This window comes from Neophocaena asiaeorientalis, unplaced genomic scaffold (assembly GCF_003031525.2).
Source record: "Neophocaena asiaeorientalis asiaeorientalis breed wild unplaced genomic scaffold, Neophocaena_asiaeorientalis_V1.1 scaffold315, whole genome shotgun sequence".
Taxonomy (NCBI): Eukaryota; Metazoa; Chordata; class Mammalia; order Artiodactyla; family Phocoenidae; genus Neophocaena; species Neophocaena asiaeorientalis.
In genome coordinates this window covers 2,115,986-2,128,428 of record NW_020172011.1, presented here as the reverse complement: position 1 = coordinate 2,128,428, position 12,443 = coordinate 2,115,986, and the positions used below count along the sequence as shown (strand labels likewise).

Genomic DNA, 12,443 nt, shown 5'->3' with positions numbered 1-12,443 from the left:
TGCATTCAAATTCTTGTCTGATCATTTCCTGTGTGAGTTTGCACCAAGTCTGTAAAACTTTCTGAGCTATCAGTTCCTCATCTCTAATATAATCAAACCCACTCTAAGGAGCTCTGAAAAGTTTAATAGTATTATATATGTGAAATAATCTGGCTCCATTATGCTCACCAGTGAGGTTCTCTAGCTCCTGTGTAGGCAGTGTTATTTGGTCCCAGAAGCTCCCTTCCTGGAAGCCAGAGGGAGACTCTGAGGCTTTAGGATAGCTCAAGACCATGTGCCCCTGACAAGATGAGGTCAGAAATAGATCACATGGCTGAGAATGTTCTGGTTCAACCCAGAACTCCAAAGACTGTCAAAAATGAATGAACCCTAAGGAAGGGCCATGCTTTGAACAATTGCCTCTCTGGGGTCAGAGAATGGCCTGGGGTAGACAAGGTCCTGGGAGAGCAGACTAGAGTCCTTCAGCTACTGACTGTGCCTTCCTGTGTTAACAGCAGAGACTGTGAGGAACTTAGAGTATGCTTCCTTCTCTCCAGGGAGCACTGTGTATGCTCAGGTCACCCATTCAAAGAGGGTGAGTACTTTCAGGTTTATACTCCTTCATGGTCATTATTTTTACAGTCATTATACATGAACTTGTCATCAAACTTTTCTAAATTCAAATGACATACACCATTAAGGAGAGGCAAAGGCAGCGACAAGAACTGCAGAGTTATGTGCGGGACCTTTCTAGACCTCAATGCTCACACCTCAGTAGAATGTTGACTCATACCCTGCTTTACATTGCTTAATCTAACTGCTTAACGCATCAGTGAGTCTTGTTCCTTCAGCTTAATTACAAGCTGCCTGGAAGTGAAAATTATGTCTTCCTCTCTCTTCCCCTATGTCTTAGCATGATGCTCAGTAAATACTTGCTGGATGGATCAGAGTTCATTTAAGCTTGAGAGCCCCCAGAGGGCATGATTTTGTATCAGGGGCTTTCTCATCCTGGATGTAGGGGAAATAGGGGAGCTCAGAAGCGTCTCTCAAGAGGGAAGAGGGGCAAGAATTTGCAATCCCTCAACAGTAGAGGACACGAAAGGCATGAGCAGTCCTCAATCGTCCCCTGCCCTCTAGCAACATAACAGGATGGCCTTGGTCAGGCATCAGGAACTCCTCGCCATGCATCAGTAATTCCCCATCAACCGCAAAATAAAGCACCTGCAGGTGGTACATTTCTAAATAACACTACACATCCTGGGAGGCCATTTTCCATGTCTTCTGAAAAATAAGCCAAGAGAGTCAACATTCTTCAGTTGATGGAAACAATGGTCTGGCTAGAAATCTTGGATTCCACAAGCAAATCTCCCTTCACAAAGCCCCTCACAGGTATTTGCAAAGTAGACTCTGAAGCTAGCCAACAATAAGAAGTGCTCTCACTTCAGATATTTCAATTGCCTTTCCAATTTCCTCTTGAAGACAAGATGAATTACTCTCAACAAACAAAGAAACTCTCCGGCAAGTTTGTTAACTTTTGCTTAGCAAAACATGGTACTTTGGAGAGTTTCAGAGGTTTTGATAACACCCCAAATATGCCTTAGTTAATTTAAAATGCCAAAAACTATGAGGATGGGGGACTTCTGTTACTGCCACACTTTTTATTCCAAGCAGAGCCATTCTTAAGACAAGATATTCCTGCTCTACCAGTTCCCCATGCTTGAGGAGAACCCCAGTGACATGATGACCAGGCAAATAGAATCACAGGGGGTAAAATGAAGCAGGCAATAACTCCAGTTATAGGTAGTAAAGATCTGAGACAAAAGATGTAGTACAATAACCATCTGGTGTGTAGGTTAGTTCCTAAAAATAGAGGAAGGAGAGTAGAGTTGGATGCAGGACAAGAATGTTTTCTTTCCTTCACACCACCTGCCAACAAGGTCGCCCTTCTCTCTCTCTCTGGTTCTTGAGACCACCAGTCTGCTGGAGTGTTGTGCTTCTGTTTGGGGCTCAGGAAAGGTGACTAATCCTTCACAGGTTTAAGAGCTAGTGGTGCTTTGTTTCCAGCTTCTCTTGCCGGACACTCCCTAGACTTCCTCCTAAAGAACTTTGACATCATCCCTCATTTGTCACACTGCCTTTCCCAAGAATATACAGTAAGTCCCTTACATACAAATGAGTTCCATTCCGAGAGCATGCTCGTAAGTCCAATTTGTTCTTAAGTCCAACAAAAGTAACCTAGATACCCAGCTAACACAATCAGCTATAGAGTACTGTACTGTACTGTAATAGGTTTATAATACTTTTCACAAAAATAATACATCAAAAAAACAAAAAAAATAAAACATTTTTAATCTTACAGTACAGTACCTTGAAAAGTACAGTAATATGGTACAAGAGCTGGCATACAGGGGTTGGCATCGAGTGAACAGGCAAGAAGAGTTACTGACTGGCAGAGGAAGAGGACATGGGAGATGGTAGAGCTGAAGGATCTCCTGCAATAGGAGGTGGAGGGCAAGCTGCAATTTCACCCATGCCTGACGTTGATGTCACAGGTTCTGGTTCCTTGCTGCATTCAATTTTAACTATTCTCTTGAAAAAATGATCCTGTGATGTCTGGGTAGTAGTTTTTTTTTCTCACCATAAATGACACGGTAGCACTGGATCGCATTCTGAACGGCTGCTGCAACCTTCATGTACTGTTCTATATTTGGGTGCTGTGCCTCAAAAACTAACAGTGCCTCTTCAGATAAAGAAAATCCCCTTTCCATTTCCTGTATCGTGAATCTCTTCAGTTCTTCAATTACTTCTTCTTCCTCTTGTCTCTCTTCTTTCTTTGAGCCTCCAATTCTATCTAGTCTTCATTAGTAAGCTACACAAAGTAAGTATACAAAAGCTTGTGCACTTACTTTGTTGTCAAGTGCACAACCACTTGACATGACAATGTACACCAGACACGTGAACTAACTTATGTGATTGGACATGTGAACACACGTTCACATCTTTGAAATATCACAACTTGAAGTCTCATAAGTAGGGGACTTACTGTATCTGTGCATGAGTACATTTCTCTTTATGTGAGCCAAATTGGTATGATTGTGTTTTACAGGAAATAGAAATCCCAAAACCTGTGAAAAACAATGACTCCAGCACAATTTACTCTGAAGTTCAACAGTCCCAAGCGGTAAGCCTATGATTGGCACATCTTTTTACATTCCTACCTCTCTTCTCAGACCTATGACTTTGCAAATATGGTAAAAGTAAAGGGGCCATTTTACAGATGCACAAATACCAGCAGGATACAGAAAGTCTCAGGACAGCTCCAAAACATATCCAAGAAGCTACCTTGTATTAGGATCACCACACATAATTGAGTTTTTAACCTACTTGTTTTTTTAATTTAATCCTGCTTATGCTGTCAATATCCCTTACTGCCTGTTAGTGCTCTCCAAACCACCTCTATATCCATGAGGAGTGGCCTGACACTCTAGTCCCTATTTACCTACTTTATTTTTCTCTTTTTTTCCATTACAGAAAGCCCATCTATTCCAGGACAACTGCCCTTCACAATGTCATGTAATTCGCTGAAAGTCTTCAAAGGAATTCAGGAACGACACATCTTCTAATCCTGTGGGAGAGAACAGAGCTTGGTTTCTGTCTGACAACAGAATTTGAATATCTAGGATTATCAGACTTGAATCTGCTTACCTAGGTCAAACATTTAAGGAATAACATCATCTCCAGCATATGACCCAAATAACAATTTCTAATCAGCTCCAAGTGAAAACATACATCAGATACCATGCTTGAAAAAGTCCTCAACAAAATACTAGCAATCCGAATCCAACAATACATTAAAAGGATCATACACCATGATCACTATCAATTGATCAATTTCAATATCCGCAAATCAATCGATGTGATACACCACATCAACAAATTGAAGAATAAAAACCATATGATAAGGGGGTGGAGTCAAGATGGCATACTAGGAGGATGCGGAATTCGCATCTCCTCACAACTAGGGCACCTACCGGGCACTGGTAGGGGACCACGAACACCTAAGTGGACAGGAGGAACCCCCAGCAACCAGGTAGGGTGTGGGGGGAGTGTAGGGGTAGAAGAAGTGGAGGTCAGAAGGGACTGGAGTCCCTGAGGGTTGGCTGGAGGAGGGGAAGGGATCCCACGCTCGAAGGGGGAAATTGGGGAACCACTGGGAGGGCAAAGGATCAACAAGGAGTGTGGCCAGGTTTCTCCTGCCCACTTGGACCCCCAGGAACCTGCTGAGATCCTGGGCCTGATCCTCTGCCCACCTAGGGATCCTCCAGCCACACGGATCTGAGGGAGAGGGAGGGAGGGAAGGGGGAGCAAAAGTAAAGGCCCGACCTCTAGGACCAGCACCCCTGAGGGGTGGCTGGGGGAGGGGAGGAGTTCCTACACCTAGCGGCACCCACCCATGGTTAGGGGTCCAGTGGCTACAGGGGAGACCCTGGAGGTGACAGTGGGGGAGGGGCGCAAAGGAATGGAAGGGAATGTGGCCAGTGCTTTCCCTGTCCACTTAGGCGCTGGAGAGCTTGTTGGGCTCCCTGGCCTACTCCTCTGCCCTTGGGGTCTCCCGCCTTACCCGCAGAGCTCAAGCCCTGTTCCTACACCCCCACCCAGGGCTCTACCTCTACAATCGGAGACCCCCTTCAATGTGCTGGGCCTAAACACCACCCACACACCCTCACTCAGGGCCCTACCTCCAAACTCCGGAACTCCACACTCCAGAGGCCCTCCTTTCTACGTGCTGCCTCTTCCCTTCCATGCAGGTCCTAAGCAGAGGCCCCGCCCCATGCTTGAACATCGCCCAGCCTAAACCCCGCCCCCAGGGCCTTTTCTGGCTATGTGGTCCTGAGCCTAGGCCCTGGGCCACGCACAAACATCATGCTCCCACCTGCCTAAGTCCCACCCCACCCTAAACTCCGCCCCTGCCTTAGTTCCACCACTGCCTAAACTCCACCCCAATAGCCAAGGCTGTTTTTTTTTTTCTTTTTTCTTTTTTCTTCTTTTAGATTGGGGTTCTGTTTTACCTTGTTGATTCTCTTATATTTTCATTTTTCCTAATAAATCTTTTATTTTTCTAATTTTATTTTATTCTTTATACTTTGTTATTGTTCTCTACTTTTGGCTCGTTCCCCACTACCACCCTTTTTTTCTTTTTTCTGTTGTGGTTTTAATTTACCTTGTTGCAGTTGTTTCAATTAAACTTTTATTTTTCCTAATATATTTTTTATCTTTCTAATCTTATTTCATTTTTAACTTTGATATTGTACTGCTCCTTTTTATCTTTCTTTCTTTCTTTTTTTTACCATGTCACGAAACTTGCAGGATCTTGGTTCCAAGGCCAGAGTCTGGGCCTGAGCTCCTGTGGTGGGAGCTCTAAGACCAAATCACTGGACTAACAGAGAACGTCAAACCCCAGGGAATATCAGTAGGAGTGAGAACTTCTGGAGGTCCTCATCTCAGCACCAAGACCCAGCTCTATCCAACTGTCTGTAAAATCCAGTGCTGGACATCTCAGGCCCTACAACCAGTAAAACAGGAATACAGCACCACTCAGCAAAAAAAAAAAAGAAATGACAAAAAATTATGTTACAGATGAAGGAGCAAGGTAAAAACCTATAAGCCCACATAAATGAAGATGAAAGAGGCAACGGACCTGAAAAAGAACTCAGAGTAATTATAGTAAACATAATCCAAAATCTCGGAAACAGAATGGAGAAAATACAAGAAATATTTAACAAGGATCTAGAAGAACCAAAGAGCAAACAAACAGTGATGAACAACACAATTACTGACATTAAAAATACTCTAGAAGGAATCAATAGCAGAATAACTGAGTCATAAGAACAGATAAGTGAGCTGGAAGATAAAATGGTGGAATTAACTGCCAGGAAGCAAAATAAAGAAAAAGAGAATGAAAAGAATTGAGGACAGTCTCAGAGACCTCTGGGATAATATTAAATGCACCAACATTCGAATTATAGGGGTCCCAGAGAAAGAAGACAAAAAGAAAAGGTCTGAGAAAATATTTGAAGAGATTATAGTCAAAAACTTCCCCAACATGGGAAAGGAAATAGTCAATCAAATCCATACAGGATAAACCCAAAGAGAAACATTCCAAGACACATATTAAGCAAACTATCAAAAATTAAACACAAAGAAAAAATATTAAAAACAGGAAGAGAAAAGCAACAAATAACATACACAGGAATCCCCATAAGGATAACAGCTAACTTTTCAGCAGAAATTCTTCAAGCCAGAAGGGAGTGGTAGGACATATTTAAAGTGATGAAAGGGAAAAAACCTACAACCAAGATTACTCTACCCAGCAAGGATCTCATTCATATTCAGTGGAGAAAAAAACACTTCTACAGATAAGCAAAAATTAAGAGAATTCAGCACCACCAAACCAGCTTTACAACAAATGCTAAAGGAACTTCTCTAGGCAGGAAATACAAGAGAAGGAAAAGACCTACAAAAACAAACCCAAAACTATTAAGAAAATGGTAATAGGAGCATACATATCGATAATTACTTTAAATGTAAATGGATTAAATGCTCCAACACACATAGACTGGCTGAAGGGATACAAAAACAAGACCCATACATATGTTGTCTACAAGAGACCCACTTCAGACCTAGGGACAAAACAGGCTGAAAGTGAGGGGACAAAAAAGACATTACATGCAAATGGAAATCAAAAGAAAGCTGGAATAGCAATTCTCATTGAAGACAAAATAGAATATTACAAGAGACAAAGAAGGACGCTATACAATGATCAAAGGATCAATCCAAGAAGAAGTAATAACAATTGTAAATATACACCCAACATAGGAGCGACCTCAATACATAAGGTAAATGCTAACAGCCATAAAAGGGGAAATCGAAAGTACAACAATCATAGTAGGGGACTTTAACACCCCACTTTCACCAATGGACAAATCAGCCAAAATGAAAATAAATAAGGAAACAAAAGCTTTAAATGACACATTAAACAAGATGGACTTAATTGATATTTATAGGACATTCCATCCAAAAACACCACAATATATTTTCTTCTCAAGTGCTCATGGAACATTCTCCAGGATAGACCATATCTTGGGTCACATATCAAGCCTTGGTAAATTTAAGAAAATTGATATCGTATCATGTATCTTTGTCAACCACAGTGCTATGAGAAGATATCAACAAGAGGGAAAAAACTGTAAAAAATACAAACACATGTAGGCTAAACAATACACTACTAAATAACCAAGAGATCATTGGAGAAATCAAAGCAGAAATTGAAAAATACCTAGAAACAAAATGGCAATGAATACACGACCACCCGAAACCTATGGGTTGTAGCAAAAGCAGTTCTTACAGGGAAGTTTATAACAATACAAGCCTGCCTCAAGAAACAAGAAACATCTCAAATAAACAACCAAACCTTACACCAAAAGCAATTAGAGAAAGAAGAACAAGAACAACAACAGGGCTTCCCTGTTGGCGCAGTGATTGAGAGTCCGCCTGCCGATGCAGGGGACACAGGTTCCTGCCCCGGTCCAGGAAGATCCCACATGCCATGGAGTGGTTAGGCCTGTGAGCCATGGCCACGGAGACTGTGTGTCTGGAGCCTGTGCTCCACAACGGAAGAGGCCACAACAGTCAGAGACCTGCGTAACAACAACAACAAAAAAACAGAACAACAACAACAAAAACCAAAGTTAGCAGAAGAAAAGAAATCATAAAGATCAGATCAGAAATAAATGAAAAAGAAATGAAGGAAACAGTAGCAAAGATCAATAAAACTAAAAGTTGGTTCTTTGAGAAGATAAACAAAATTGATAAATCATTAGCCAGACTCATCAGATAAAAAGGGAGAAGACTCAAATCAACAGAATTAGACATGAAAAAGGAGAAGTAACAACAAACACTGCAGAAACACAAAGCATCATGAGAGATTACTACAAGCAATTATATGCCAATAAAATGGACAACCTGGAAGAAATGGACAAATTCTTAGAAAAGCACAACTTTCTGAGACTGAACCAGGTAGAAATAGAAAATATAGATGGACCATTCACAAGCACTGAAATTGAAACTGTGATTAAAAATCTTCCAAGAAACAAAAGCCCAGGACCAGATGGCTTCACAGGCAAATTCTATCAAACATTTAGAGAAGAGCTAACACCCATCCTTCTCAAACTCTTCCAAAATATAGCCGAGAGAGGAACACTGCTGAACTCATTCTACAAGGCCACCATCACTCTGATACCAAAACCCAACAAATATGTCACAAAAAAAGAAAACTACAGGCCAATATCTCTGATAAACATAGCTGAAAACATCCTCAACAAAATACTAGCAAACAGAATCCAATAGCACATTAAAAGGATCATACACCAACATCATGTGGGTTTTATACCAGGGATGGAAGAAATATTCAGTATATGCAAATCAATTAATGTGATACACCATACTAACAAATTGAAGGATAAAAACCATATGATAATCTCAGTAGATGCAGAAAAAGCTTTTGACAAAATTCAACACCGATTTATGATAAAAACTCTCCAGAAAGTAGACATAGATGGGACCTACCTCAACCTAATAAAGGCCATATATGACAAACCCACAGCCAACATTATTCTCAATGGTGAAAAACTGAAACAATTTACACTAAGATCAGGAACAAGACAAGGTTGCCCACTCTCACCACTATTATTCAACATAGTTTTGGAAGTTTTATCCACAGCAATCAGAAAAGAAAAAGAAATAAAAGGAATCCAAATCGAAAAAGAAGAAGTATAGCTGTCACTGTTTGCAGATGACATGGTACTATACAGACAGAATCCTAAAGATGCTACCAGAAAATTACTAGAGCTAATCAATTAATTTGGTAGAGTAGCAGGGTACAGAATTAATGCACAGAAATCTCTTGCATCCCTATACACTAATGATGAAAAAAATCTGAAAGAGAAGTTAAGGAAACACTCCCATTTACCATTGCAGCAAAAAGAATAAAATACCTAGGAATAAACCTACCTAGGGAGACAAAAGACCCGTATGCAGAAAACTATAAGACACTGATGAAAGAAATTAAAGATGATACAAACAGATGGAGAGATATACCATGTTCTTGGATTGGAAGAATCAATACTGTGAAAATGACTATACTACCTAAAACAATCTACAGATTCAATGCAATCCCTATCAAACTACCAATGGCATTTTTCACAGAACTAGTACAAAAAATTGCACAATTTGTATGGAAACATGAAAGATGCCGAATAGCAAAAGCAATCTTGAGAAAGAAAAATGGAGCTGGAGTAATCAGGCCCCCGGACTTCAGACTATACCACAAAGCTACAGTAATCAAGACAGTATGGTACTGGCATAAAAACAGAAATATAGATCAATGAAACCCGATAGAAAGCCCAGAGATAAACCCACGCACATATGGTCACCTTATTTTTGATAAAGGAGGCAAGAATATACAATGAAGAAAAGACAACCTCTTCAATAAGTGCTGCTAGGAAAACTGGACAGCTACATGTAAAAGAATGCAATTAGAACACTCCCAAACACCATACACAGAAATAAACTCAAAATGGATTAAAGACCTAAATGTAAGACCAGACACTATAAAACTCTTAGGGGAAAACATAGGCAGAACACTCTATGACATAAATCACAGCAAGATCCTTTTGACCCTCCTCCTATAGAAATGGAAATAAAAACAAAAATAAACAAATGGGACCTAATGAAACTTAAAACCTTTTGCACAGCAAAGGAAACCATAAAAACAATGAAAAGACAACCTTCACAATGGGAGAAAATATTTGCAAATGAAGCAACTGACAAAGGATTAATCTCCAAAATATACAAGCAGCTCATGCACCTCAATATCAAAAAAAACAAACAACCCAATCCAAAAATGGGCAGAAGACCTAAATAGACATTCCTCCAAAGAACATATACAGATTGCCAACAAACACATGAAAGGATGCTCAACATCACTAATCGTTAGAGAAATACAAATCAGAACTACAATGAAGTATCACCTCACACTGGCCAGAATGGCCATCATCAAATAATCTACAAACAATAAATGCTGGAGAGGGTGTGGAGAAAAGGGAACACTCTTGCACTACTGGTGGGAATGTGAATTGGTACAGCCACTATGGAGAACAGTATGGAGGTTCCTTAAAAAACGAAAAATAGAACTACCATATGACCCAGCAATCCCACTACTGGGCAAATATCCTGAGAAAATCATTATTCAAAAAGAGTCATGTATATGGAAAGCTGATTCACTTTGTTATAAAGCAGAAATTAACACACCATTGTAAAGCAATTATACTCCAACAAAGATGTTAAAAATGAAATAAAATAAACAAAAAGAGTCATGTACCACAATGGTCAATGCAGCACTATTTACAATAGCCAGGACATGGAAGCAACCTAAGTGTCCATCAACAGATGAATGGTTAAAGAAGATGTGGCACATATACACAATGGAATATTGCTCAGCCATAAAAAGAAACGAAATTGAGTTATTTGTAGTGAGGTGGATGAACCTAGAGTCTGTCATACAGAGTGAAAAAGTCAGAAATAGAAAACAAATACTGTATGCTATCACATATATATTCAATCTAAAAAAATAAGTCCTAAAAAAAGAACCTAGGGGCAGGACAGGAATAAAGACGCAGACATAGAGTATGGACTTGAGGACACGTGGAGTGGGAAGGGTAAGCTGGGACGAAGTGAGAGAGTGGCATGCACTTATATATACTACCAAAAATACATGCACTTATGTATACTACCACATAGCTAGCAGGAAGCAGCCTCATAGCACAGGGAGATCAGCGCTATGCTTTGTGACCACCTAGAGGGGTGGTATATGGAGGGTGGGAGGGAGACGCAAGAGGGAGGAGATATGGGGATGTATATATGTGTATAGCTGATTCACTTTGTTATACAGCAGAAACTAGCACTCCATTTTAAAGCAATTATACTCCAATAAAGATGTTAAAAAAAAAAAGAAAAAATTCCACATATAAGCAAAAAAAAAAACCATGAAATTAGATTATTCTTTAACACCATACACAAAAGTAAACTCCAAATGGATTGAAGACCTAAATATAAGACCAGATACTATAAAACTCATAGCGGAAAACATGGGTAGAACCCTCTTTGACATAAATTGCAGCAATATCTTTTTCAATCTGTCTTCCAGTGTAATGGAAATACAAATAAACAAATGGGATCTAATTAAACTCAAAAGCTTTTGCACATCAAAGGGAACCATAAGCAAAACAAAGAAAACCCACACAATGGGAGAAAATATTTTCAAACAATGTGACAGACGAGATATTAGTCTCCAAAATTTACAAACAGCTCATGCAGCTCAATATCAAAAGAAACACAGCCCAATCCAAAAATAGGGAGAAGACCTAAATAGACATTTCTCCAAAGAAGACATATGGATAGCCAACATCGCTAATTATTAGAGAAATGCAAATCAAAACTACAGTGAGATGTCCCCTCACACCAGTCAGAATGGCCATCATTAAAAATCCACAAATGGGCTTCCATGGTGGTGCAGTCATTACAAATCTGTCTGCCAGTGTTGGAGGTATGGGTTCAAGCTCTGGTCCAGGAAGATCCCACATGCCATGGAGCAACTAAGTCCATGAGCCACAACTACTGAAGCCTGTGCACCTAGAGCCCATGCTCCTCAACAAGAGAAGCCACAGCAATAAGCCCACGCACCACAATGAAGAGTAGCCCCCACTTGCCACAACTAGAGAAAAGCCCACGTGCAGCAACAAAGACCCAATGCAGACAAAAATCAATAAAATAAAATAAATAAATAAATAACTTTAAAAATAAAAAAATAAAGTCTTTAAAAAAGATCCACAAACAATAAATACTGCAGAGGGTTTGGAGAAAAGGGAACCCGCCTACACTGTTGGTGGGAATGTAAATTGATACAGCCACTGTGGAGAACAGTAAGGAGGTTTCTTTAAAAACTAAAAATAGGGACTGCCCTGGTGGCACAGTGGTAAAGAATCTGCCTGCCAATGCAGAGGACACGGGTTCAAGCCCTGGTCCAGGAAGATCCCACATGTCACGGAGCAACTACTGAGCCTGTGCACCACAACTACTCTCTGTGCTCTAGAGCCCACAAGCCACAACTACTGAGCTTGCTTGCCACAACTACTGAAGCCCGTGCACCCAAAGCCCATGCTCCACAATGAAGAGTAACCCCTGCTCTCTGCAACTAGATAAAGCCTGTGCACAGCAATGAAGACAAAACACAGCCGAAAATAATAAATAAATAAATAAATAAATGTAAATAAATTTAAAAGATTTTAAAAAATGTGTTTGTATTTTTAACAGATCTTTTCCTGTAATTGATATCTAGTCTCATAGTG

At 40.2% G+C, this 12,443-nt stretch overlaps 1 protein-coding gene across 4 annotated transcripts in view; it reads left to right on the top strand.

Moving 5' to 3' along the window:
- The window catches only part of SLAMF6 (SLAM family member 6), a 28,828-nt gene extending 24,976 nt beyond the window's left edge, over positions 1-3,852 (top strand). For 3 of the 4 annotated variants that reach the window (XM_024750453.1, XM_024750446.1, XM_024750439.1), the window contains 3 exons: positions 495-574; positions 3,086-3,160; positions 3,511-3,852. In XM_024750453.1, the coding sequence (XP_024606221.1) occupies positions 495-574; positions 3,086-3,160; positions 3,511-3,564 (209 nt within the window). In that variant the 3' untranslated portion in view covers positions 3,565-3,852. The remainder of the gene's footprint in view (positions 1-494; positions 575-3,085; positions 3,161-3,510) is intronic. The other variant, XM_024750454.1, reaches the window with a different exon arrangement.
- The last annotated feature ends 8,591 nt before the right edge of the window (positions 3,853-12,443 follow it).